This window comes from Monodelphis domestica, chromosome 1 (assembly GCF_027887165.1).
Source record: "Monodelphis domestica isolate mMonDom1 chromosome 1, mMonDom1.pri, whole genome shotgun sequence".
Taxonomy (NCBI): domain Eukaryota; kingdom Metazoa; phylum Chordata; class Mammalia; order Didelphimorphia; family Didelphidae; genus Monodelphis; species Monodelphis domestica.
This window is the reverse complement of record NC_077227.1, coordinates 125,945,845-125,970,544: the sequence shown is the minus strand read 5'-3', so window position 1 is coordinate 125,970,544 and position 24,700 is coordinate 125,945,845. Positions and strand designations below refer to the sequence as shown.

At 47.0% G+C, this 24,700-nt stretch overlaps 1 protein-coding gene across 2 annotated transcripts; it reads right to left on the bottom strand.

The window, feature by feature from the left end:
• Nucleotides 1–1,380: 1,380 nt before the first annotated feature.
• FES (FES proto-oncogene, tyrosine kinase) lies at nucleotides 1,381–19,976 on the bottom strand. Of its 2 annotated transcripts, XM_056806177.1 has the most exons (20): nucleotides 19,845–19,932; nucleotides 19,262–19,395; nucleotides 18,515–18,736; nucleotides 17,908–18,081; nucleotides 15,625–15,721; nucleotides 14,786–14,969; nucleotides 12,772–12,909; nucleotides 12,580–12,699; nucleotides 11,786–11,908; nucleotides 11,491–11,677; nucleotides 11,229–11,312; nucleotides 9,961–10,170; nucleotides 9,352–9,474; nucleotides 8,980–9,033; nucleotides 6,540–6,658; nucleotides 5,908–6,002; nucleotides 4,165–4,288; nucleotides 3,544–3,701; nucleotides 2,973–3,095; nucleotides 1,381–1,833 (listed from the first exon to the last, which is right to left on the bottom strand). In XM_056806177.1, exons 3-20 carry the CDS (start codon nucleotides 18,725–18,727, stop codon nucleotides 1,691–1,693), a joined length of 2,469 nt encoding a protein of 822 aa, XP_056662155.1. In that variant the 5' UTR covers nucleotides 18,728–18,736; nucleotides 19,262–19,395; nucleotides 19,845–19,932; the 3' UTR covers nucleotides 1,381–1,690. The 2 variants fall into 2 exon arrangements, with proteins under 2 accessions (XP_056662155.1, XP_007479358.2); XM_007479296.3 differs by lacking the exon at nucleotides 19,262–19,395 and having other exon boundaries at nucleotides 19,845–19,976.
• Between the last annotated feature and the right edge of the window lie 4,724 nt (nucleotides 19,977–24,700).

Below are 24,700 nucleotides of genomic sequence, written 5' to 3'. Positions count from 1 at the left end.
GGGAGAGATAGGCTCAGGCCTTTCATAAAGGGAAAAACCCCCCAAACCCCAAGTTTCCTGTCTGGGTATCATCTTTTCAGACAGAGGGCTCTGCTCCAGAGGGTAGACTAGTAGGAGCAATAAGGAACCAGATATTGTCTCACTATGAGGAATTAGAGCTACAAAAAATCAATCAGCCTGTTTCACTAAATGGGGAACTCTGCCACTGGAAGATCTCGGTCAGTCACGGGCCTCCTTTTGCAGCATATACACCAAAAATGGCACAATACAAATTAGCATGGCTCCTGGGTAAAAATGACATAAACATTCACAAGGTGTTCCTGATGTATTTTTTAAATGCCCAAAGCCTTTGTCCTAGAGATGTCACTTAGAAGAATATACTATATTCCCAGAGAGGTCATTTATAAAAGCAGAGTTCCAAGATACCCCAAAAAACTCATAGCAGCACCTTTTGTGATAGCAAAGAACTGATTTTGATCTTCCATTGATTGGGAGGAGGCTGAACAAACCATGGTGAATGAACAGAGTGAATATCAATTACTATTCTATAAGAAACAACGAATATGATGAATCCAGAGAATCCTGGAAAGAATTCTATGACATGATACAGAGTGAAGTGAGCAGACCCAGGAGACCAATAGACAATATAATTGGAAGGAACAATGACCACAAACCATCAAAAATGGGAGCTTTGAAATTACTCAGAATAAACAAGATCTGGAAGAAGAGGAAATATAAAAAGACCCTTCCCTATTCCTTTGCAGAAGGGGAACATTGTGTATGTTTTTACATTTTTCAATGTAGTGATCCGTTTTACTGGTTGTTAACTGTCTTCTCTTCCTTCTCTTTTTTCTTAACCTTTTTTTGGTTCTATGAAATGGCTTTTTTGGAGAGGGAAGAAGAATAATGCTGGGGGAAATTTAAGCGATTTAGTAATGAAAAACGTCAGTAAAATATTTTTTGTTTTTTAAAGGGAAAATTCTCAGAGGCATTTCCCAGGTATATTATTATATACAAGGGATTCTTGCACTGGGTAAGAGGAAGGACTAAATGACCTCGAGGGTCCTTTGCAATTCTAAGATTCTCTGTGACCTATCTAGAGCTCCATTTAACTTTCCCAGCAGGGAGAAGTCTTTGGTTCTCTAGTGTCTATTGTTCAGACAGGGCTGCCTGCCAACTGGGCCCTAGACTCAGGTCTCTGCCATCTCTCCTTGGTCCCCAGTAACTTGAAAAGGAGGTCTGGCTCCTTTCACAGGATGCAGGGCCCCCTCTGCCCTCTACACACACATACCTCAGAAGCCCTGCAGATATATTTCTGTCAATGCTGCAAGGTACTGGTGCCCAGCCTCACCAAGTAAGCTGAATTCAAAGTATCCAGAGTGAGGATAAGTAGCTTTATTATTTCTTACAGGAGGAAGCACCTTGTACCCTAGAAGCACATGAGGGTGTAGAACAGCCCCAATGCAGAACCATGTCCCTGCACTGATTTTGGCAGTTAGAATTGTGGGTCTACGGGGATTGGTTGGCTCTAACCAGGGAGACTCAGGGATCCTGCTGGCACTTGCCAAGCTCCCCAGCCTTGAGGCTTTGAAAAAGCTGAGGCTAAAGAGGAGAATCATGCCCCACCAGTTAGGGTATTGTCCTACGGGTAGGGGCAGAGAAGGGGAAAATGAGGTTCCTGCTCTTGGCATCACCTATGCCGTTTTCGAATCCCCTGTAGTTCCTGGTGGATGGCACTGAAGTTGGGTCGCTGGCTTGGATCATACTCCCAGCACTGCTCCATCAACCGGAACACAGCATCTGGGCACAGGTCTGGGCAGGGCAGGCGCCCACCTGGGAGGACCAAGAACAGTGAATGAGGAGAGAGTAGGAGACTGGATGCCCTGAAGAGGCTCCATAGCAGTCAATGAGGCCTCATTCTTCCCAAAGGTCTCTCTTTTCCCAATCTAACACCTACCATCTTTGGATTAGATCAGAGTTTCTTAATTTTTGTGTGTCTAGGACCTCTCCAGCATCCTGGTGAAGCTTCTAAAGAGCTCTTCTCAGGATAAGGTTTTTAAATGCACAAAATAACCTACATAAAGTGCTCTGTAATCCTTAAGCGCTATGGAAATGCTTACTATTATTAAATATGCAAAATAAAGTTTATAGTAATACAAAGGAAACCAATTATATTAAATAAAGATGTAATTTTCTTTTCTATCCTTGTTCATGTATCTCTTAGAAATCTGTCCATGGGGGTAGCTGGGTGGCTCAATGAATTGAGAGGCAGGCCTAGAGATGGGAGATCCTGGGTTCAAATCCGATCTCAGACACTTCTGTGTGACCTTGGGTAAGTCACTTGACCCCATTGCCTAGCCCTTACCATTCTTCTGCCTTGGAATCATTGATTCCAAGGTGGAAGGTAAGGGTTAAAAAAAAAATTGTCCATGGCTCCAGAGAAAGAATTTCACATCAGTGTATTTATGGTTTTATTTGGAACTTTTGGTTATGTATGAATGTGCTCTTCAAACAATGACCAATATGGAAGTGTATTTTGCATGATCATAAAAATAACATTTAAAAAAGAAGGAAATCTACAGTTGCTAAAGTTAATTCTATTCTGAAATGCTTTGAATTTTTGCTCAAGTGAAAATTTTTAGGAATCAAAAAGGATCTAGCTATCAGTAAGACCTGAGCTCAAATCCTGCCTCAGACACTCTGGGAAGTCACTTAACCACTCAGCCTCAGTTTCCTCATCTGTAAAACAGGGATAATAATGACACCTATTGTCTGGAGGTATTATGAGAACTGAATGAGATAAAATATGAAGTGCTTTACAAACCTAAAGGGCTACATAATCACTAGCCACTGAGGAGAAGCAGGCACAGCACTTTCCCTGAGGGAGCTGGTACCAGGAAGTTTACAGCAAGGAGGAGGAAGAAGAGGAGGAGGAGGAGGAGGAAGAGGGAGGAGGAGGAAAGTCTTCTCACCCTTTTCTATGAGCTCCCGAGTTTGCTGGTTGCTGAGGTTGGAGTAGGGAGAAGCTCCCAGGCTGAAGGTCTCCCAAAGCAAGATTCCAAAGCTCCATACATCACTCTCTGAGGAGTAACGCCCTGTGACAAGCAGGAAGAAATTGGAAAGAGCATCCGGTGAGCTGGTTCTTGGCTGTTGACCAAACTAACTGGAGACAAAAAGGAAGGAGCACCTGGTCCCCTGGTGCCACATTAGAGCCATCTGGGCAGAGCCAACATGGCGGCTGTGTTGTAGCGAAAGCCGAAACCATTCTGGCTATCCTTCCAAACCCTATTATAGACATTTGTCTGGAAGCAGAACATCCACTTGGGGGAAGAGGTGTAGAAGCTAGATTAGGGCCTGAGTGTGTGTGTGTGTGTGTGTGTGTGTGTATGTAAATTGGGTAAAAGCAGGAATGTTAGAAACTGATTCTGACCCAACTCCTCAGGTTCAGATAGACAGCCTTTAAAGAGGATGCGCCCTGTATGGACCCTGGCTATAGGACAGGAGCCGCAGGGCCACAGCAATTAGAGGAAAGGAAACTGGTACCATAGTTCAGCGCTTCAGGTGCCGTCCACTTGACAGGGACCTGTCTGAGACCTCCTGAGGCCGCATAGATGCCATCTGCCCCCTCCCTAGACATTCCAAAGTCACTGATCTTCAGGATGTTCTTCTCTGTTACCAGGCAATTCCGAGCAGCCAAGTCCCTGTGGAAGGCAGTAACACAGAGAACTAAATTGATCCTTCCTCCTGATCCTGAACCCTGTCAAAATTGAAATTAATGTACAATAATAAAAATATTATATGTTAATAGATTTATTAATGATCATTAGAAGATAAAGGAATAAAAGGGATACAAAATAAAAACCAAGTGCCCATGGCAAATCAGCCTGTTCAAAACCCCTCCTCTTATCACCATCATCCTTGCCAGGAAGCCAAAGAGAGCGAGGCCAGGAACTCCCATTACCTAATATCCCCTGTCTATAGGAAGTATGTAATGACAGGAAGTCAGTGGGCTTCTGGGAAATGTAGTTTTTAGGGTAACAAATGTTCAATTATACAACTCTGAACCTTGAAAATGTGCCCAGGGTCCATTTGGAGGACCCCAGCCCCTCAGCCTCTGCTCTGGGCCAGGGTACCATTCACCATCATCTTCTTCCAAGCACTCACCGATGAATACAGTGCTTGCTCTCTAAATATTCCATGCCAGCCGCTGCATCTCCCACCATCTGCAGCAACAGCTTCACCCGAAGCCGGGCACCCTCTGTCCGAAGGAAGGTCAGGAAGTCCCCACCTGAGGAAGATGGAAAAAGGAGTAAAATAAATCATTGGAGAATGCTGCCAGATTTTAGAAAATCACTGGGGCCAGTGAGAAAAAATGGATCCTAGTTGTGCCTTTGCACAATATATTTATATTTTATATTATATTATATTATATTATATTATATTATATTATAATATTATAATTTCTCGTCGAGTGAGGTAACTTATGTAAAGTGCTTCTAAAACCCTAAAAGTACTTGATCCACATTTATTAAGCACCTACTGTGTGCCAGGCACTGTGCTAGATAAACCTCAATTAGTACTGTTATTCCTAATTCTGTGACTCATGAGTAGCAAAATGAGGGCAAGTTGGGGCAACAAAATGGATGGAGAGCTCTGGGCCTAGAGTCCAGAAAATATTGTAATTGTTATTCAGTCATTTCCAGTTGGGTCCCATTGTTTGGGACCCCATTTGGGGCTTTGTTGGCAAAGAAACTGCAGCACTCCACCATTTCCTTCTCTAGCTCATTTTATAGATGAGGAAACTGAGGCAAACACAGTTAAGTAACCAACCCAGGATCACATAGCTAGTAAGGGTCTGAGGCCAGATTTGAACCTAAGAAAATAAGTTTTCCTGACTCCAGGCCCAGCATTTTATCTACTGCACCACCTAACAACCCAGGAGGCAGGAAGACTTGAGTTCAAATCTGGTTTCAGACACTTAGCTGTGTGACCTGGAGAAGCTGCTTAACCTCTGTTTGCATCATGTATAAAATAGGGATAATGATCAAACAATTTCCCAGGGCTGTTGTGAGAATCAAAGAATAATAATTATAAAACACTTAGCACAGTAATTGTCACATAGTAGATACTATATAAGTTAGCTATTATTATTATTCTCTCAGTTTCCTTCTCTGTAAGACGAGGGTAATAATTCCTATGCCAGGTTGTTTTGAGGAAAGCACTTTCTTTTTTTTTTTAACCCTCAGCTTCCATCTTGGAATCAATACTATGTATTGGTTCTAAAACAGAAGAGTGGTAAGGGTAAGGCCATGGGGGTTAAGTGACTTGCCCAGGGTCACACAGCTGGGAAGTGTTTGAGACTATAACAAATATTTTATTTTATAATTACCTTCCATCTTGGAATCAATACTGTGTGTTGGTTCTAAAACAGAAGAGTGGTAAGGGCTAGGCCATGGGGGTTAAGTGACTTGCCCAGGGTCACACAGTTAGGAAGTGTTTGAGACTATAACAAATATTTTATTTTATAATTACCTTCCATCTTGGAATCAATACTGTGTATTGGTTCTAAAACAGAAGAGTGGTAAGGGCTAGGCCATGGAGGTCAAGTGATTTGCCCAGGATCACCCAGCTGGGAAGTGTCTGAGGCCAGATTTGAACCCAGGATCTTCCATCTCTAGGCCTGACTCTCCATCCACTGAGCTACCCAGGAAAGCACTTTCTAAACACTCAAGTGCTCTCTAAATATATTGTTATAATTGTTCTTTTCCTGCAGTATCTCCCCTTCATAGTTTTTAAGCCTTCAGAAAATGTAGCTGACCCATCCCACTCCTAGAAGCTTTGGGAATGAAAGAGAGGAGGAGGCGTCCAGCTGGAGCTGCCTGGGTCAGGCTGTCTTCTTTAGCTCACCTTGCACCAGCTCCATGACGATGTAGATGGGCTGTTTCTGGGTGCAGACGCCGATGAGCCGCACAATGTTGGGGTGACTGTATTGCTTCAAGATTCTGTGAGGGGATCAGCAGGGGAGAGCTCTGGTCAGGGCCAGATTCGCAGCCCCCCTTTCATACAGTACGACGGGAACAAGGGCTAAGCAAGCGGGCCGGGCCAAGGGGGACAAAGAGGGGGAAGGGGCCTCGGCGACAGAGCATTTATAACGTCCGCACTGTTCATGCATTCTGCTGTCAGTGGCGTGAAGGCGTGTATGTACTCTGATCAGTCGCAGGTCTAGAACCAAGGACTAGGAGATGCTAAGGATGAAGGGCTGCGGGTCTGCGCCCAGAAACACAACGTCCGGGACGTGTGGAGGAACACAGCCGTCTTTTCCAGGCGCTGCTAGGATCTCGCCGCGACGGGAGCCCAGGGGGAGGTTCTAGGTGGCCCCTAAACCTCCTCTCTCCAGCCCGGCCGCAAGGTAAGCCAACAGGAGACGGGAGCCCAGGGGGAGGTTCTAGGTGGCCCCTAAACCTCCTCTCTCCAGCCCGGCCGCAAGGTAAGCCAACAGGAGCAGGTCGGGCCGCCTGGGGGCCTAGAGGACGTCTCACCTGGCTTCCTGCAGAAACTTGGCCTTGAGATCCGGTGGGAGAGTTTCCCGACAAGACTTGACTGCCACCAGAGTGTTGTCGGCCCGCAGACGCCCACTGAACACCTCTCCAAAGTTCCCCTGAAAGAGCCTTGGGTTCAGACGGAGTCCTTCGTCCCTCCCCATGACCCCTGGAACCACCAGCTCATCTCCCTCCCGCAAACTCTCCCTCTAAAGGATGGATCAACAATAAAACCCAGCTGGATTGCTCGTTGGCTACCCAAGGGGGCAGAGGGAGGGAGGGAAAAGAACACGAATGGTGTAACCGTAGAAAAATATTCTAAATGAATTCATTAAATCATTGAAAAAAAGCATAACTGGTCAAATTAAAAGAAGGTACAAAAGCTAAAAAAAAAATAGGATGGATCCAATCTAATGTCTCTCAAGGAGTAGAAATCAAGTTGGGGAAACAATACAAGTAGTAAAATACGTTTCCGTTTTCTCTGCTAATTAAGAGAAATGGCTTGGATAACCTTCTATTTGGGTTCAAAAGAGGTTTATTTAGCAGATATATCCTCTTAATCTTGTTTCTGAGCTCATATTAAAACTAGGGGAAGGAAGTAACTGGGTAGCTCAGTGGATTGAGAGCCAGGCCTAGAGAAGGGAGGTCCTAGGTTCAAATCTGGCCTCAGACACTTCCCAGCTGTGTGACCCTGGGCAAGTCACTTGACCCCCATTGCCTAACTCTTACCGCTCTTCTGCCTTGGAGCCGATACACAGTATTGATTACAAGACAGAAGGTAAGGGTTTAAAAAAAAAAAGAAAAGAAAACAAGTGGCAGCTAGGTGGCTCAGTGGATACAGAGCCAGGCCTGGAGACAGGAGAACCTGTGTTCAGAACTCACCTCAGACACTTTCTATCTGGGTGACCCTAAGCAAGTCACTTAACCAGCCTTTGCTACTCTTTTGCTTTGGACAGGAGGTAAGGATAAAAAACAAACAAACAAACAAAAAAGAGTGTAGAAGTTAGGTGGTCCAATAGATTGAGAGCCAGATGGGAGGTCCTGGGTCCAAATCTGATCTTAGACACTTCCCAGCTGTGTGACCCTGGGAAAGTCACTTAACCCCCATTACCTAGCCTTTACCGCTCTTCTTCCTGGGAACCAATACACAATATTGATTCTAAAACAGAAGGTGAGTGTTTAAAAAACATAAACAAGAAACTACATGCCCTGTTACCACCTCACACCCATCAGGTTGGCTAACATATTCAGAAAAGGAAAATGACAAACGCTGGAGGGGATGTGAAAAAATGAAGACGACAATTGACCAAATAAAAAAATAATGTTAAAAAATTAAAAAAAACAAATAAAGACGACAACACACTGCTGATGTATGGCCAAAGGGCTTCAGAGCTGAGCATCCCCTTTGCCCCAGCCACATCTCCACTAGCTCTGTATCCCAGAGGTCAAAGAGGAAGAAAGGACTTCTGGGTAAAAAACAGCCGCTCTTCTTGTTGTGGCAGAGAATTGGAAATGGAAGGTATGCCCAGGAATGGCTGAATAAGCTGCAGTGTGGAACCGGGATGGCGTTCTGCTGTGCCCGAAGAAATGACGAGGGAGACGGGTTCGGAAAAACCCGAGGGGACTTCTAGGAATTAATGCAAAATGAAGGGAGCTGGTCCAGGAGAACACTGTATACAGCAGGAGCCATACTGTAATGACTGGTTGGGAAAGACGTGGGCCTCCGATCAATACAGTGCTCCAAGCCAACGACAAAGGATTCGGGATGAAAAATGCTCTCCTCCTCTAGAGAGACAACGGATTAATGCTGAGTGCCGACTGAAGCACATTTTTTTCCACTTGATTTATGTTTCTTTGCAACGTGGCTAATATAGATATATGTTTTGCGTGGATTCACGGCTAATGGAATGGGCATCGTATTGTTTGCCTTTAAGGGCTACCGAGAGGGAGAGAATTTGGAACTCAAATTTTTAAAAAAGAATATTAAAGTTAAAAAAAGTATAAAACCCCTCATGACATACCCTAAATGTATACAACTGACAATGGCAAGTTACTTAACCTTCCTGGGCCTCAGTCTCCCAATCTGTAAAATAAGGAGTTGTCCTAGAGGAATCCTGAGTTCATTTCAAGCTCTAAAACTAGGATCCTACAAATGGAAATGGGTGTTATGGACAAACCATCTTTAAAGTATCTACAAGATGGCTAATAACGGGGGGCTGCCAGTATCCAAAGCATACAAACTAAAAGTTGGGGGTGAGTTTGTACATGCAACTACGTTTCCTAGGAAGTGCACCTCAAAAGGAGATGAGAAGAAAAGCGGGAGTTGATGTATTTAGCTCAGGAGCTGAAAAGGGGATGCTAGCGATGGGAGAATGGGGAGAATCAGTTGGGAGGCAAGTGTGACTTGGAGGATGCAAATTGGCCCAGGGCCGGCACTTACCCGTCCGATTCTCTCACCTAGCACCAGATCTTCATGGTTCAGGGCCCACTTGTCCTGGGAAGGAGTAGATTCGAGAAAATTAAGCTGAGGGCGTACAGGAAGCTTGTGGGCTCTATGGGAGGGCTGCAGGCCCTTGGGCTGGTCAGGCCTGTGGCGGAGGGCTTTTTCTACTTTATGGGCGAAGGTGGGACACCCTGGTAATTCCTGAAAGTCTCCCCTCCCCTCCTTGCCTCCTGTGCCCCCCAGATTCTAGGACAGAGCTCCTTCGGATAAATAGTAGGTGCTGGGTGCAAAAAGGGAGAGTGGGGACAGAAGGACCGGTTTCCCAGGAGATGGGGGAGGACATCACGAGGGCTGACTTGGGAAGATTACCTTGGGGACTGCCTTGTTGAGGCTGATACCACTTTTTTTAGTGAGCGGCTGCTGGGAGCGGAGCAAGTGATCGATGAGCAGGGGGATGCTGGGGAAGCCGTCCCCTTCCAGCCGGTACAGGTTCTGTGAGATGGATCACAGCAAGAAATCAGCGCTCCTAGACGAGGAAAGGGCTCTAGTCCTATGCGGAGGAAGCTGCCTGACTGGACTACACTGGACAATGGGGCTGTGGTCTTCCTGGCCCTGGTGAGCAACAGATTAGATCCTGGTCCTGCTTGATCACCCCATCCCCGTACTAATACAGTCTGTCCTCTGCATCCCCAGATGGAGATCAGCACGATTTAATGACAAGAGCATAGATTAGAGTCGGGAAACCTTGGTTCTAGCTCAGCTTTGTCACTCATCTATTGTGTGACTTAGGGGCCATTTCAGCTCTAGGACTGTTTCCTGAAATGGAAAAGGCTAGCCTGGAGGATCTCTCAGAGGCCTCACAGCCCCGGAATGGTGACTCTAAGACCCAATGCCCTTTTTGGCCCTGCATTCTATTTTTCAGGGGAAAGCTCCCAGCGCTGGGGCACGTCCATGTGCTGGGGCGCCCCTCGAACTCACGTCTGAAGACTGGATGATGAAATGCCGAGGCTGCCCGTCCCACAGCACGGACAGCACATACTCCTGCTTCCCCTGGCTTTCTCGCACGAGAAAATCCCCAGAGTTCACTAGCAACTCCTGCACCTCTGTTCGTGGGATGGCGCCGTGATACCACACCTGGTCCTGTAGAGGCTTCTGTATATCTGGGATAAGCTGCAGTGGTGGGGGGAGCTGGGCGGGGAAAGAACGCAGACCCACGCATGAAGCCCCAGCCCCTGCCTCCTCCCTGCTCTCATTATTTTTTTCCTGACTCTTGTAACAGCCTCCCAAATCATCTCACGGACTCCGGCTTTTCACCCTCCGGTTTCTTCTCTATATATTGCAAAGGAACAGCTTGGATGACGTCACTCTTCCCTTCCCCTACCCTGCCTGCCCCCTCCAAAGGCCTACCGAATGGAGTACAAACTTGTCGGGCTGCCCTCCGGAGCCCTTTCCCGTATGGCCCTCTCCATCTCAGTCTTATCTCTCGCTGCTTCCCAAATGTTCTCTAGGCTCTAGCCAAAGCAGACTACCTGCTGTTCCCTGAACATGCTCCCCACCGTCACCACGTCCACGCTCCTCTTCACGCTGTTCCCTCCACTTGAAATCCTCCCCCCCATTCCTCCTGTCGAGCTCTACCCATGGAAGGGTTTGGTGGGGGGGACGTGTTACGGGGAAACAATGCCGGTGCAAAAACGAAAGGCCGCAGTCATTTTTTAAAAAGCCCTGCTTATCCTTTGAGGCCCAGATGGAGCGTCAGCTCCTTCCATCTTCTCCTGTTCCCCCCACCAAGGAGCATCGACTTGTGTTCCAAACCCCGGCACTTGGCTGCTTCCCTTCGGACACTTATCAAAACAGCGCCCTGCAGTGATGTAGGCATGTGTCTTTTTGCATTTCGTAAGTTCTCAAGGGCATGGACCGCGTCCAAGTGTCTCTGGTGGCCCGTAGGGCCTACCGCGGCCTGGGCGAGACTCAATAAAAGCGGGTTCCACTGAGCCGCCTGCGCCTGCTTACGGTGAAGGGTTAATGCACAACCCGAGGCAAGGCCTGGGAGGAGGCTTAGGCATGGGGCCTTGTGGAGTGGGAGGTGGATGGCAAACCCTGTAGGAAAAAGAGCTGCTTTTCCCCCCAGAAGTGAAGGCTCTTTAGGCCTGGACGGCCCTCCCTTACAGGGCAGGAAAAGAGATCCTGGAGAAAAGGAGGGAAATGGAGGGGGAGGGCTGTGGATGGAAAGGGTTCGGGGCTCTTACCGAGAATCTGGGCCGGAAGATTCCAGAGATATGGTTCTTCAGAATTTCCAAGGTGGGTGTCCTTCCCCCATCCCGATCCTGCTCCTGTGGCCGAGGACAGATTTCAGAGCGTGCCTGAGCTCTCCAGAAAGGGGAAGGGGCATGCTAAGGGCCTACTGAGTGCTGAGAGAAGTAGAGAGGGCCTAGGGAGACAGCACTGCCCCCAGCCAGGATCTGGGCTGAGCCAGGGGCCATGACAGGGAGGGAGGAGAAACCAGCGTACGGTGGAGGAGGTAGAGTGCTGGTCATCCTGCAGCACGAGGACGGGGGGTGGTTCCCCAGGACCCAGTTGGTCCAATTTGTTCTGTAGCAGGTCCTGTTGGGCTTGCAGTTTGGCTTGGCTGCACAGGGCCATCTGGAAGTCCTGGAGAGCTTCCTGTAGGACCTGGCGCTTCCCAAGGAGTTGTACTCTGTGGGGTAGACCAGATGACTAGATAGAGAAGATGGGCCCCGTCCACCCCTTCTTTTATCTCTATGCCATTTCTCCGGGCCATTTGATTGGGCTCCTTCCGGCTCACCTCTCCCTTGGGTGAATGCTTTCTTCTTCCCTCTGAATCTCCCTTTGCAACTGGGTGACCACCTGTTGCCGGCTTATCACCATTTCTCTGGCTGTGGTCAGCTCCTCGTTCACTGAAGTCAGGCTGCGGTCCCAAGACATGTATCAGTAACAACCCCATCCCTCCCTCCTCCAGGGAAAGGGCAGTTTCCAGGAAAGATGCTCACGTCTTTCTACCGCCCCCTCAGCATAGCTTCGTAATCTCTTCAAAAGTATCCAACCCAGGGGCCAGCGGGTGGCTCAGTGAATTGAGAGCCAGGCCCGGAGAAGGAAGGTCCTGGGGTCCAACGTGGCCGCAGACCCTGGACAAGTCACTTGACCCCCGTCGCCTCGCCCTTACCGCTCTTCTGCCTTGGAACCAGTACACAGTATTGATTCCAAGATAGAAGGTGAGGATGAGTGGATGGGGATGTGAGTGGGGACGTAGACTCTAAACGATCACCCTAGAGCAATTATCAATACTATGGAAATAGGTCTTGATCAATGACACTTATAAAACCCAGTGGAATTGCGTGTCGGCTTGGGGAGGGGAGGAGGGAAAGAACAGAATCATGTAACCATGGAAACATTCTAAATTAATTAATTAAATAAAATGTTTCAATTTAAAAAAAGCTAGAAGGTGAGGGTTTAAGAGAAGCAAAAAAGCCTCCAACCCTTCTCCTCGGGTCGTCTCAATGCTCTTAGCACCAAAGTGTCCACACGGACACAAACGGTGGCTCCCCGCTCCCCTCCCCCGGGCGAGGGTCCCCTACTTACGAGTGCTGGACGCTTTCGATGGTCAGCTCATTCAGCTGCAGCTCCCCAGGCTCCAGCTGCTCGCCTTCCTCCAACAAGGAGTCGTCAAAGGCCACACAAGGAGGGGCGCTTGGGGGGGATCTATGGAGAGGCAGAAGTCAGGGGCGAGGAGAGGGGGCTGCGGGCCGAGGAGAGAGGCTGCCCCGAGCTTACCCATATTGCTGAAGAAAGCCTTCGTACTCGGTGTGGGGGTTGATGCAGGCTGCGGCAGCTGCGATCTCCCGATGGATGCTCACCACCTCATCCTGAACCAGGCTGCTGATCTCGATGTACTCCTGAAGGATCTCTTTCCTGTGTCCCCCCAAGCACAGAGATCTGTAGGAGGCTCCTCTCCCGGGATGGAGGGAGCTTTCTACACCCACAGTTTCCCCCTCATCTCCTTCCAGTGCTTCATGCCAGGCCTGAACCCTCCCTGATGCACCGCTCCGGGGCAGAGGCGGCTAAGGGATGCGCTGGAGAGAGCATTGGCCTTGGAGTCAGGAAGGTGAGCGTTCCAATATGCCCTCCGACATTTATTGGCTGTGTGACCCTGGGCAAGTCACTGTACCTCTGTTAGTCGGTGTCTGCAACTTTAAAACGGGGATAATAACACTGCCTCCATCAGAGTTACTGTGAGCCTCAAATGCTATAATAATATATATTTTAAACTTTACCTTTTGTCTTAGTATCAATTATAAGACAGAAGAGTGGCAAAGGCTAGGCAATGGGTGTTCAATGACTTTCCCAGGATCGCATAGCTAGGTAGTACCTCGAGTCACATTTGAATCCAAGACCTGGCTCCAGGCTGGGTACTTTGCCCACTGTGCTACCTAGCTGCCCCTGACATAACTATATTTGGTTAAAAAAATTTTTTTTAATGGTTGCCTTTTGTCTTAGAATCAATACTGTTGTATTGGGTAGTAAGGGCTGGGCAGCGGGGGTTAATCTTTTACCATTAAAAACCAAAAATGAAAGTAAATTGAGTTTAGAACCAGACTTTGAATTATCATATCACAAGGCATCAAACCAAGATTTTTAAATTTTTAAACCTTTATCTTCTGTCCAAGCTGTATATTGGTTCTAAGACAGAAGAGCAGTAAGGGCAAGGCAATAAAGATTAAGTGACTTGCCCAGGGTCACACAGCCAGGAAGTATCTGAGATCATATTTGAGCCCAAGACCTCCTGATTCCAGCCAGGAAGTATCTGAGATCAAATGTGAACCCAAGACCTCCTGATTCCAGCCAGGAAGTATCTGAGATCAAATGTGAACCCAAGACCTCCTGATTCCAGCCAGGAAGTATCTGAGATCATATTTGAACCCAAGACCTCCTGATTCCAGCCAGGAAGCATCTGAGATAAAATGTGAACCCAAGACCTCCTGATTCCAGCCAGGAAGTATCTGAGATCAAATGTGAACCCAAGACCTCCTGATTCCAGCCAGGAAGTATCTGAGATCAAATGTGAACCCAAGACCTCCTGATTCCAGCCAGGAAGTATCTGAGATCATATTTGAACCCAAGACCTCCTGATTCCAGCCAGGAAGCATCTGAGATAAAATGTGAACCCAAGACCTCCTGATTCCAGCCAGGAAGTATCTGAGATCAAATGTGAACCCAAGACCTCCTGATTCCAGCCAGGAAGCATCTGAGATCAAATTTGAACCCAAGACCTCCTGATTCCTGGCATGGTGCTCTATCCACAGGGCCATCTAGCTGCTCCTGATAGAATGACATTTGTAAAGCCCTTACCACAGCACATAGGAGGTGGTGGATAAATGTTTATTGTCTTTTCTCCCTCCTCCTTCTGGCTTTTCTGTCCCACCCCCACTTCCCTTTCTATCTCCTGAATGCCTTTCCACCACCCCCCTTTTTAAAATCTCTTCTTAAGGGAACTGGCCAATGGTCTGGGAAGGGTCTGCGGGGAAATCTGGAGTCTTTTGATGGGTGGGAGAGGGATCATAGGACCACAGGCTGAGAGTTAGGAGGTCTGTCTCTCATTTTACAGATGAGGAAGTCTGGGGCCCCAGAAGTTGGGTGATGGCCGAGATTTCACGGGCGACAGAGGGGGGATGTGAACTCACACCCTGGGACTCTACCATGCTGCCAACCAGGCTGGGGGGGGGGGGGGGGAGGTGAGGAAAAGATGTGGAGGGGGGGAGTCACGGAGGCGGTGTGGGGAGGTCTTTACAGGATGAGAGCCATCTCCTGGTGCAGGTCCTGCAGAGACTGGAGCAAGCCAGGCAGCAACAGCTGGTGGTGGTGCTGATGGTGCAGCTGGGCAGCCCGGATGCCCAGCACATAGCGATTGTGATGTGCATAGAGCTTCCAGAGGGTCCGCACATACTTATCCTTGGCCTTGTCCCGGTCCTTGTCTGTACAGAAAAGGGGCCCAGGACAAAGGCAGAATGGATTAAACCATCCCCAGAACAGAACTCAGTAAGATGCGCAGCAACCCACTCTCCAGGCTGAACCTGACCCTCCCGGGTTACCCAGGAACTGGCCTGGCTTTCCAGGGCCCCTCAGGGATGACCCAAGGCTGGGCTGGACCTTCCACATCGAGGGGATCACTCCCCTCCCCCAAGTCTACATCTAAAGGGATTTTCTGGACCAAACCAGCCTTTCAAGGGAAGGGAAAAGGGACAATTTAGTCCAGGTGCTCCTTTCTGAACCGTTTTTCTGGATTAAAGTAGGTTGGTCCTTCAAATACTCTTAACTCCAAGCCTAGGCTAGAAGGTAACCTTTCTGTTACCATCTCTGTTTGCCAACAGCACTGTCTGAATATCCACAATGAGCCAGACACTCTATGGGGGTCAATAGGGATGCCCAAAAGTTATCCTTATCTTCAAAGAACAAATAAATGTGCATAGCGTAGGTTAGACCAAAGCCCAGAGAGCAATGAGGCGTTTATATGGGTAAGGGTTGGGCTCTTCTTTGTTGGGCCCCCTTCCTCTAGAACAGGATCCCCCCAAAGTCTGAACCTGGACATGGCCCCTGGAGAAGGGACCTCCGCCCACTGGTGCTGCCTACCTTTGCTGGCTTCCTGGTATTTGCGCTTGGCTTGAGCACTGTCGCGTGCCAGCACCCGGTACTGACTTTTCAGCTTTTCAATATCGAGGTTATGTATCTGGTAGGGCAAGGGAGAGAAGCTAATTAGCACCTGTCCGAGGTCCCTAAGCCAGGCGGCCTCTGTTAGGGAGCAGACAGAATCCCTAGAATGATGTGGCTCTAACAGAGCAATGCTGAACCCCAAAGCAAGCAGCGCCCTATTCAGAAATGATAATGATATAAAAACAAAAAATACCAAGGAGAAACCATTTAAAGGCTAAAACACTCAGACACTTCCCAGCTGTGTGACCCTGGGCCAGTCACTTAACCCCCATTGCCTAGCCCTGACTACTCTTCTGCCTTGGAACCAGTACATAGTATTGATTCCAAGACAGAAGTTAGGTTTTTTTGTTTTTTAAAGGAAAGAGGATTAAAGATAAACACATTTCTTTCTATTGGGTCTGACTCTATGACACTGTAAAAGAGGCAACTAGTTTTCTCAAAGTTTGGGTGGTTTTTTCTGCAAAAAAAAAAAAAGATCTAAATTCTTTGGCTATTCAGAAGTGCAATATACTGTACTGATGAGTACTGAGGTCAGAGTCAGGAGACTTAGAGTTCTAGTTTCAGCTTTTCTACTAACTTGGCCAAGTTGCTTTAAGCGCTCTTTATCTTAGTTTTCTAATACGTGGATGAAGCTACGTCAGAATGTCAATCTCATGTTACAGCATGGGTTGATGGGGATATGACTGGGGATGTAGACTCTAAAAGATCACCCTAGTGCAAATATCAATAATGTGGAAATAGGTCTTGATCAATGACACATGTAAAACCCAGAGGAATTGTGTGTCAGCTATGGGAGGGGGTTCAGGGAAGGGGAGGGAAAGAACATGAATCATGTAACCATGGAAAAATATTCTAAATTAATTAAATAAATAAACTTTTTAAAAAGTCAATCTTATGGAGAGGAATTTGGAACAATAACAAATGAGCAGATTGGACTAGATGCCACTCTTAACATTCCTTTGAGAAAAGCCTGGGATTTTTGTCATCATGGGGAATTCCAGATGTGGGCATTTCCTTCAATAAGTGGATATATTAGTAGGTAAATTTTTAGGGAATTGCAGAAGTTGTACTTAGAGATCAAAAGATTTGCCATGGGTAAGAGGCAAAATTTTCCAGGTCTTTCTGACTATAATCTCAACCACACTGCCTTTATTTAAAATCTCTTTTTAGAAGAAAAAGAAACATTCTAATTCTAAATTGAGTCTATCCAGTCCCAAAAGAAATGAGAATTGCTCTCGGTCAGAGTTTGGCCACTAGGTGCCACCATTTCCAACCAAAGAGCTTCAGAATTCAGAAAATGGTTATTTGGGTACTGGAATCTGAGCAGAGCAGCCGTGAAGTCTAGGAGTGGAATAAATCAGGCAGGAAGAGAGGACCCTGGGGACTGAAAACACATTCTTAGCACATGAAAATGAGATTTGAAAGTGCTCAGTCCTGACTAGACCCTTGGTAGTCACCTAGAGAAGTCTCTGAGGACCTAGGGGTGGGGTTTGAGGATAAATCTGGAGCAAAAGGAACAATGATAATGTTAAAGATTTAGAGTCTTGGCCAAAGGCAGGCAATCTTCTCTTTCCTTCAATACTTTCCCTAAACTTCTGACCATACATTGGATTATTTTTTGTTTCAGGGTAGGGGGAGACACCTAATCCATGATTCATTCCTAGGAGGGATTGGGTGTCACCAGTTTTTGCAGGAAGGGAACTGGTCATACAAGAAAGAGAGGAATTGTTTTCAGGTCAATGTGGACATCTGGGGGTGGGAGCAAAGGAGGAACAGAGGATAGGCTCAAACAGAATGATGGAGAGACCTGGAACTAGGGGGCAGGCAGGACCTTAAAGGAAAACTAACAGAAAAGAGGAACCAGAAGAAAAGTACTTGAGAAAGAAAGTGGTTAGAATGACCAGACTAGCTAATTTTAGAAAAGAAAGGAGAACAATTTATATAATCAAGGAACCTTCCCTTGAACCTTGAACCAAGGAATTCTTAGGAAAGCTCTGGGGGAAAAAATGAAACGAATGGGCAGATGGCTACCATTTGCCCAGAAAATCCTTCATTCCACCAAAGGAATCTAGAGAAAGGTTCCCCAAGCAAAAAAAAAAAAAGTCCCTTCTCCAACTCTCCCCACTTGGGTTTTGCTCTTTACTTTTGGAGAAGTGCTAAAAGCCTGGCAGCCTAGGGTGGAGACAGAAGGGAAGCTGAAACCTTAGTGAGATCTTGTTGGAGCTGCTGCCACTGCTCACTGTAGCTTTTCCGAAGCTGCTGCCGCTCACGGATCAGAATGCTCAGCTTGCTCAGGGGGCCTGAATTCAGATCTTCTGCGTGCTGTCGAAGAAGGCGGCTTAGGCTTTCAGTCTGACGAGTTATTTCTGCCCAGGACTACAAATTGGAAAGGACAAGGTAAAAGAGAGATGCTAGTGGAGTTGAGAAAGTCCAGATAGGAGAGATGGGGAAACAGTTGGGAATAATAATAGCTAATTTATGTAGCAATTTAAGGGATTGCTGAAAAATGCATATATTAATGTATTGGGGGGAGGTAGAAGGGAGGTGGCAAACAGCCCAATTGGTCACATTGGTGTTGCAAGCTTGGGTGGCACTAAATTGCCAATCAGTTTGGCTTCAGAGGGCTCCGCTGTGCCTCACCTCCTAAGATACCGAAAAAACTTAGACTCTCTTTTGAGGATGAACTGAAATCCAAAGGAGAAATAAAAGAGGAAAAACCCTGACGAAGAGCATCTGTAGAAAAAGAAGATGGTAAGGGCACCAGTGAAGGAAATGAGGGAGGGAACAGGAACAGAAAATGGGTGCCCACCTGGCTAATCTGGCTGACATGGTCCAGGTTTCGGACCTGGCTGCCCCCCTCCTGTAAAGCCATGTGGTGTAGCAGCCCTGCATATTCCCGGTCACTCTTTACTCTTTGTGCCATCCACTTCCTCATACCCTCCAAGAGTCGAAGCTCAGCCTCCTGCAACCTTTGTAATGCCCCATGCCCTTGGGGGCTACATAATTCAGAGGAGAAGCCCATGGTGTTGCCCTGGAAGCAAAGACATGTTCTTGTTTCCAGCTGGAACCAAGGCACTGGGTTCTAAAAAAAGTCTCTGAGCTGATGAAATCCAGTAGAGATGGGGGACCCAACCAAGTAGATCTTTGGCGGTATGGCTGTGGGGGTGCCCATAGGATCTACATGCCCTGGAGGTCTTAGAAAGGAAGGAGCCCTTGAAACAGTTTCAACTGGTCAAAACGAGATGTCAGTTCATTGAGTAAATTAGGGTACCGGTGGGTGTCTCAGGGGACCTCGGATCATCTCTAGGCCTTAGAGAGAGGGGATTCGGGATGTGCCAAGAACAACTCACTATTACTCATCCTTCCAAACGCAAGTGTGACCAGAAAGAGGAAGAGGAACTTGCGGTTTAAACCCTGCAGTTTCTTTTACAACCACTACCTACTCCAGTTCAGGATTTTGTGTCTCCCCAATCTCTCCCATTTCACCCCCCCCCCCCACGACCTCCCCCTTTCTATTCCTGCCCCAGCAGAAGACACTAACTCGAAGCCGCCTTACAGTTCATAGGGGGGTGTTTCTGATAATAGTAGAGGATCCCGGGCTTACAGGTGACTTTATCACGTACACTCCTTTCATACCATGTCACTGGAGGGTTGCACCTTTCCGGTGCTGGTCCCTGGACTTGGGAACCACTTGGGAACCATTAAGCAAAGGGGATGACTGATGTCACGTCCACCTAGCCAGCTAGCTGTGCCTCTGGTCCCCCTCCCAATTCTTCCAGAGTTGCCTGCCCCCTGACCCACGGGAATCATCACCATGCAATCCTACACCCCCACCCCGCTTCCTCTCCCAGCTTGGGATCTTTGAGATACCCACCCCTAGCTTCCTCCGCAATCCCTCCCAGCCCCGCCCGGGCTCCTCCAGACCCTTCTAAAATCTTCCTTCTCCTTCTCTTCCCCCACCCTGCCCCCGGCCCAGGGATCTTCTCACCACCCCATCGCACCCCTCCAGGTTGCTAGCGCCCCCGGCCCCCAAGCTTCGCGTCCTTTCCCGTGCCCTCCCCACGGGCGAGCCTGCTCTCATCCCCAGGGACCAGCTAAGATGCTACGGCGCCGCGGCTGCGCGACTGGGTGGGGGTTACCGGCGTTGGGAGCTGCTCCTGGCGGCGGCCGCGTTGCCCCCACTCCGGCCCCAGCCCCCGCTGCCTCTCCGTCCAGTTCCTGATTCTGTCGCTTCCTCCTCCCGCTGTTTCACGTGGCCCCGGCCTTAGGGCGGGTCGGAAGAAGGGGGGACGGGAGGAGTGGTTGGGGGAGTGAGGCGGGGGCTGCTCCGGGACCCTCAGTGCCCAGGATGGCCTCTTCCCCTAGGCCTCTGCTTGGTGGGGCAGATCGAACGTGACCCTTTTCCCAGCGGGGAAAGCTGGTCATCTTTATTTAGTATCCTGGCAACAGTGAACCCCTCGCCCCTCACAGCCCGCTCCCAGACTCGAGGATGCGGCAAAGCCTCGGAGAGGAGGCACGAGGCTTACGGCAGTCTTTCAGTAGGCTGAAGCTAGTGGCTTTGTGGACAGACAGGTGAGGATGAATCAGGTCTGCATGGGGAGGGGAAGCGGTGGACCAAAATGACTGACTTTCCCCCCGGTTAGCCACTCTCTTCCCCACTTACTCTGACCAAAGCAGGGCTCAAGCATGCCTTCAGATGATGATGAAATGCTGAAACAAGCTTTGGCCTCTAGGCAGAGAGTTGGTGGAGCATAGGTGCAGAGTGGGATCGCGTTATCACAATGTTGAGTTCCCCAGTTTGACTGTAATTATTTGTTTTGCTGTGGTCAACCCTTCCCTTTTTGGCAATTCTGGAGAACTGAGGTTAAGTGACTTGCCTAAGGTCACACAGCTAGGAAGTGTCTGAGGTCAAACTTGAACCCAGGTCCTGGGGACTCCAGGTTTGGCTTTTTCCACTGTGCTACATGACTTATTTGTTAGCCGAGAAAGCTTCTAGTTGGAGGAGGAAGATGGGTAGTGATATTTCGGTAAAAGAGCATCAACAAAACATTTTTAAAACATGAAAGTGAAATGTGTAAAGGAGAAACAAACTGCATTTTTGTTACTACATTTTTATACTTTATATATATATATATTTCTTTAAAAACAGTAACAGAAATTCAGTTTCTTAAATGATCCTCTTTTCAGTTTTTTGGTATCTTGAGATGTTTGTGCCTGATAAATTCATAATACAAAAGATTGTAATACAGAGATTGAGTTGGATAGGGCTAGCAAGAACCATGGGAAAGCCAGGCTCCATTAGGGAAAGGATAAAAAGATTAGGTTCTTGGATAGATTCTTTTCCTTGATCCCTTCTTTCGGTGAGGAGAGGGTTTGAAGAAGGGATATCAGAAATCATTGGGTTGGATGGACCAAATGACTTGTACACTACCTTTCAACTCTAAATCCAGAACCTTTGATTAAGCACTATAAACAAGCAGCTAAAGAAAAAGTGCAGCCCAGCATAAGGGAAGTTTTGGGGGAACTTCTTTCAAGTGCTCAAATGGCTGTCACATGGAAGTGGGAATAGATTTCTTCTGCTAAAACTCCAAGGGCAACAGTGGGTGGAATCTGGAGAAGCAAATCTAGGCTTGGTTTTTAAGAAAGACCTCTAAAACAGTTGGAGTAAATCAAAAGTGGGGTTGCCTTAAGAGATAAATTTCCCTTCACTGGTAGTCTTTAAGCGAAGGTTGGACAATTACTTATTGGAAATGTGGGCAGAATTCTCATTCAGATACTTTGGTCTACAGTCTTTGGGGGGGTCTCTTCTAAATCTTGAGATTCTGTGATTCTGAGACATGAACACTTTAGAATGGAGAAGAGGCACAAGGCTATTTACCCAGTATTAAAAATGAGTGGGGGCCATCGAGGAGGCTTAGCAGAGAGAGAGCCAGACCTGGAGATGAGAGGTCTTAGGTTCTGTAGCAGTCCACCCCTAGCTATGGGCAAGGGAAACAGTTAGTATGTACAGATTGTCTTAGAAGAGAGCATGCTCAATCAGTCTTGAGCATGCTCAGTATTGCACGTGGCTGGGAAAGCCTCTGACCCTTGACCCCAGCTTCCCCCAGGTTAGGCGGGAACGCAGGTTTCTTTGTGCTCACCTGGTTAAGAGAAACCACACCTATGCCTTGTCATTAACCAATGATAATCATCCCTATGTACTGTGTATAGTTGCAAAGAGATTAAATATGCCTCAGCCAGCTCCGCCTTTCTCTCTTCTGCTCTTCCTCCCTTCCAGCTCGAACTGATGCCTGCCCTTGCTGGCCTTTGGCCAGGCTCCATCTCTAATCTTTCTCTATCATCTCTCCAACCTGTGTGGTATTAAATGTGGATCTCTGGACTGGTATAAGCTTTCGGAAGGGTCCTTTGATCAGAGTTTGGCTGTGGCTCATTGATAATTAATAAAGACTCATTCCTGCCACCTCATATCTCTAATTCGACTCCGTCATCCCCCTCGTGGTATCTAAAACTTCTATCCTTTCTCTATCTTCCTACCTTAAAGCTTCTCTCTCCCCTCTGAGGAAGCTTTAGGTTCAGATTTGACCCCCAGACCTTTCAAAACTCTGTCACCTTGGGCAGGTCACTTGCCTACCCCCTTACCTCATTTCTGCCCTGGAACTGATACTGTCAGTTCTTAGAGAGAAGACAAGGGTTTAAAAAACAACAATGAAGGGCTGCACCTCAGTTAGGATAGTAGTTTTGTGAATCCTGGTGAGAAGTCAGAGACTTCTGGATGGCATACATGGTCAACAAGCACATAGGGGGAGCTCATGATCTGTGGCAAGGATAGAGAAGTGACCCAAGATAGGACATTAATAAAATATGTGTGAATGATGACCAAAATAATATAAAGAAAACAATTTTGAAAGACTTCAGATGTGATTACAGGAGTGACACAGAAGATTAACAAGGAAATATGGCTTCCACCTATTCACCAAGAAATTATGGACTATAGCTGCTGAAAGAGGCATGAATTTTTAAATGTGGTCAATGAGTTGACTTGTCTTCCTAAAGCACGTTTAAACAGAATATTTATTGAGCATTTTCTATGTGCCAGACACTAGACTAATTGCTGGAAATATGAATACATACAAGATAGTGTCTTTACTCAAGAGGTATGACAACATATTAAAGGGGTCTGTAAAGACATGGGGTACACTTATTACCGGGTGGTGGTGGTGTTCTATTGTTTCACTTGGGACCCCTATTTGGAATTTTCTTGGCAAATATACTAGAGCTTTTCCTTCTCCAGCTTATTTTACTTATTTTACAAAAACTGAGCCAAACAGGATTTAGTGAATTGTCCAGGGTCACACAGCTAGTATCTGAGGTCAGATTTGAACTTAGGAAGAGGCGTCTTCCTAATTTTAGTCATACCTTACTTAGTTTTAGCGGAGTCATAGTTTGGGATGAGGTAAAATCTTGTCTCACCTATCGAGTCCAAAGTTCCTATGGAAGGGAGATAAGGATGATTTATTTGGTATATGAGAGAACTTTTATTTGATGAGGGGTGAATTAATGGGAAGTAATAGGGAAAAAAATCAAGAAAGAAAAGAGCATCAATTCTGGGCATCATGGGGGGAATTTGAGGTTAGTAGATTACTCCAGTTCAGGTGAGCTGTTCAGGGCTAAAAGCATTTTCAGGAAGAAATACAGCGTAGACCCAGTCAGAAAAACAAAGATTATAACTTCTTTGCCCATCGGTTAATGGGAGCAGACCTGTAAGTGTGCTTTCAGTCTGAGAGAACAGAAGACCCAGTCTCCCCCCCCAAAAAAAAGAGTTGTTTTTTTTCCACTATCAAGTTAAATTTAGTGTGCCCTTTTAAAAAACAAAAACGATGTAGCAGAATTTCAGTTTTATGCATAGTCTACTTTTTTTAATATTGCTTGTTAATCAAATTTGTGATTAAAAGTTTTTTAAACTGTGTATGACTCTAAGCTGGGATTTTAATTTGAGCTCATGAAGAGTCAAGTATATAAGGCTCAACCCACTCAGGAATGATAGTTTACATTTATAAAACTTCATACCAGGTTATCACTATAGGCATTTAGGCAGAGATGTCTGTCTTCCATCTTTGGAGACTGACACAGAAAGCAAGCAAGTAAAATAAGGTCACGGTAGGTTTTTTTTTTTTTGCCTTGTGAAAAGGGTGTGCCCTGAAACCACCTAGATTATATTAGGGATCCAGTCAAGTTGATTTGACTCTTTGATTTATTTGCCTTGTCTCCTGTGGTCACAGAGTAAGGGACCTCAGAGGTTATCTAGTCCAACCCCTTATTTTACAGATGACGCTCAAGGAAAGGCAAGTGTACTTCAGGTCATAGATAGGGTCAGAGGAGGAATTTGAATCCAGGTCCTGTGACTCCAGAGGCAGGGCTCTTTGCCTTCTTGTATCATACCAGGAGAGGCTACTATGCTATCCTCTCTCAGGGAAGCAGAGTTCAGACTCAAATGATGTTTCTTTCTACCAGTTTCATAGCAGCAGCCCCAATTTTGCCACATTCTCTTTTTCAAATCCCATGCTCAGGCCACTGGGGCAAGAGCCACTTTCTTAACAGGAAATGAATATAAGGAAAAGGGTGGGGGCAGCTGGAATCCACATTACTTAAAAGAAAAACAATCATTACGGATGTTCATGTTGAAATTCCAGGACTGCCTAATTGATTCCCAGTTTTCTTACAAAAGTGGGTGCTTCACTTCAATTACCTGGAAAATTACCCTACCTCTGCTCTGCTGGTAGTGAGTGACTCTGTGCCTTTTAACAACCTGACTCAGAACTCAAGATTCCATATTACTAATGTGCCTTGGGGAAGGCGGGCAGGCAGGGCTTCCTCTTCAGGGATCACCAGCTCCAATCCCAACTCTGCAGAACCAGCGAAAATATCCACGATGAAGTGGACACACAGATTCCCAGATACAATTTAACAGACTGAAAGGATTACACTCATGTGACCT

What these genes read in the sequence shown, in the direction of transcription:
- FES (XM_007479296.3), bottom strand. Translation starts at nt 18,727, where the DNA reads ATGGGCTTCTCCTCTGAATTATGTAGCCCCCAAGGGCATGGGGCATTA. An exon ending in ATGTCAGCCAGATTAGCCAG is followed by an intron (nt 18,082 to 18,514) that starts GTGGGCACCCAT and finishes TCCAATTTGTAG; the next exon opens with TCCTGGGCAGAAATAACTCG. An exon ending in TCGGGAGCTCATAGAAAAGG is followed by an intron (nt 1,834 to 2,972) that starts GTGAGAAGACTT and finishes TGGTCCTCCCAG; the next exon opens with GTGGGCGCCTGCCCTGCCCA.